Below are 2,244 nucleotides of genomic sequence, written 5' to 3' on the forward strand. Positions count from 1 at the left end.
TTCAATTTCAAATCACAAGCACGGCTCTCCTATTTTTTATTTTCTATTTCTTCTTGGTTGCTGTCTTTATATATTTTCGGTCGAGTCGTCTCGCTGGTCACTGGTTGCTCCAACCTCTCGCCCTCTCTTCCGTTGCTTCCCTCCTTCGCTCGTTGCCTTGATGTGTTAACCCATTACGCGCTCTCCTATTTACAGTTAACCACCATACAACCTCACAAGTTCAACCTCAACAACCTTTACTCCTCCTCCTCCTGACCAACAAACAAACCATCCTTACTTCTTCCCCACATTCCTTGGTCCTGGGTACTTCGAGAAAATCTCGATCGTTTTATTCTCTTCCTTATAAACCACTTGGTCCGGTCAAAACTGGCGGCCCCTTCAATCATGGCTCCTGGGTTTGTACCTCTACATTTCTTTCCTTGCTCCCTACCCTGTACCTGTGTTAGGAGTATAGTTACTGACTGCAAACATGATAGACTCGGTTCGGGATTCCGCTCCTTTTGGCACGCGATGACTTCAAACGACAGGCATGCGAACCACGATTCCCCTTATAGATCTCATTCGAACATGGGCAGTCAACACATTGGCGTCGGTCGTAACCCTGGATTACAATCCGTTTCCTCACCCGGTGCCGACACCAGTCTCAATCTTGGCTACCGCGATGAGAACCATTCTACCACCGCTCTCGCTTCCCAAAACGGCGTTTATTCCCCGAGGCCTCTGAATGGAAACATCCAAGGTCCGAATTCCCCCTATTCTCCGGGCATGAGGTCTTCCGCTTTGCAGAGTGATGGTTCCCCAGGAGGAATAGCTCTGCAAGACTTTGGTACGGATGGTTTACCTCCGCCTCCCCCTGTAAGTCATTCCTGGAGCAGGATCGACCGGTGGTGCGAGGATAACTATCCTGAGCTCTTTGATCAACTGTGCACTCCCGCATCGGTGAATGACATCAACGAGTTGGAGTACAACCTGGACTGTTCGCTACCCATCGAAGTGAGGGACTCACTTCAGATTCACGACGGACAGGAACGGGGCGGAATGCCTACCGGTTTAATATTTGGCGCAATGTTACTAGACTGCGAGGAGATGCTGGATGAGTGGAAAAATTGGAGAAAGGTCGAGAAGGAATATTTGGCCAATCCGACTCTTACTCCGCCAACGCCAAATGGGGAAGCTGGACCATCTAGGTTGGAAGCTGGCTCTATTGGACGCCAGAACCTTCAAGCTCGCCAGGACTCGCAGCCGGAAGGTGCGGTTGTAAAGGCCTATGCTCATCCGGGTTGGATCCCCATGGTCAGGGATTGGGGTGGAAACAACATCGCTGTTGACCTTGCCCCCGGGCCTAATGGAACATGGGGACAAGTTATTCTCTTTGGCCGTGACTATGACACCAAGTTTGTTGTTGCGAAATCATGGCCACATTTCCTTGCGATGGTAGCAGACGATTTGGCGAGTCCTCATTGGTGGGTAGACGAGGAAACTCAGGAGTTGAAACTCAAAGATCCAAGAGCTCCAAGATCAGAACCACCGTATATGGAAATTCTACGGGTTCGAAATGAACGCAAATACGGGAGGCGCCGCGTCAGAAAATCAATGTCTCCGACACAGTCACCACACCCCTCTACCATGTCTCCAACGGCTTTCGGTGTAGTAAATGGACAGGGTCCCCGTGGCGGCCTCACAAGGCCCTCAAGGGAGGAAAGCACAATGTCGGATAACCATCTCAAACCGCCTTCCAAGAAGTTAAGCAAACCCCTACGAAGTGTCACCGAGGAGCTTCCTTCCCCCATCCCTGTCCACACCAAGGCACAGAATTCTTCATCAAAGGGTCCCGCAGCCAACCTATTAGACGAGCCTTTACTCGAGGAGAAACCATCCGATACGATTCAGAGGTTAGAAGTTGTCGCGCTAGATGACAGCGGAAAGCTTAAGAGAGCCGCGACCGATATAGTTTCGCACCCCCCTCCGTCGGTTGCGGTACAGCGATCCAGTCTTGAGGTATAGTTTCCAGGACATAATACGGATGTGAGATAGAATGGCTTGACGTTTCTCATTTGTTGGCATTGGGTGGATTAAGAACCGCATACTTATTAATTAGAGGGCATATTGATGGCTTTGGACACAGCTGCTAATTACATGGGGAATTGGCCTTGAGCCATTTTTCCAGCCCTTTTCATTCAATTCCTTTCTCGTTTCTCTTTCTTATACCTTTGTCTTTTTTTTTTTTTTTCCTTTACACTTGTG

General features: G+C 49.5%; 1 protein-coding gene; it reads left to right on the plus strand.

The window, feature by feature from the left end:
• Positions 1-224: 224 nt before the first annotated feature.
• On the plus strand, positions 225-2,004 carry GSTUM_00006131001 (uncharacterized protein; the record flags this gene model as incomplete). XM_002838267.2 has 2 exons in its annotated part: positions 225-395; positions 477-2,004. The coding sequence occupies exon 2, from the start codon at positions 511-513 to the stop codon at positions 2,002-2,004; it is 1,494 nt and encodes a 497-aa protein (XP_002838313.1). The 5' UTR covers positions 225-395; positions 477-510.
• Between the last annotated feature and the right edge of the window lie 240 nt (positions 2,005-2,244).

The sequence above is a fragment of the Tuber melanosporum genome, assembly GCF_000151645.1.
Source record: "Tuber melanosporum whole genome shotgun sequence assembly, scaffold_24, strain Mel28".
NCBI lineage: Eukaryota > Fungi > Ascomycota > Pezizomycetes > Pezizales > Tuberaceae > Tuber > Tuber melanosporum.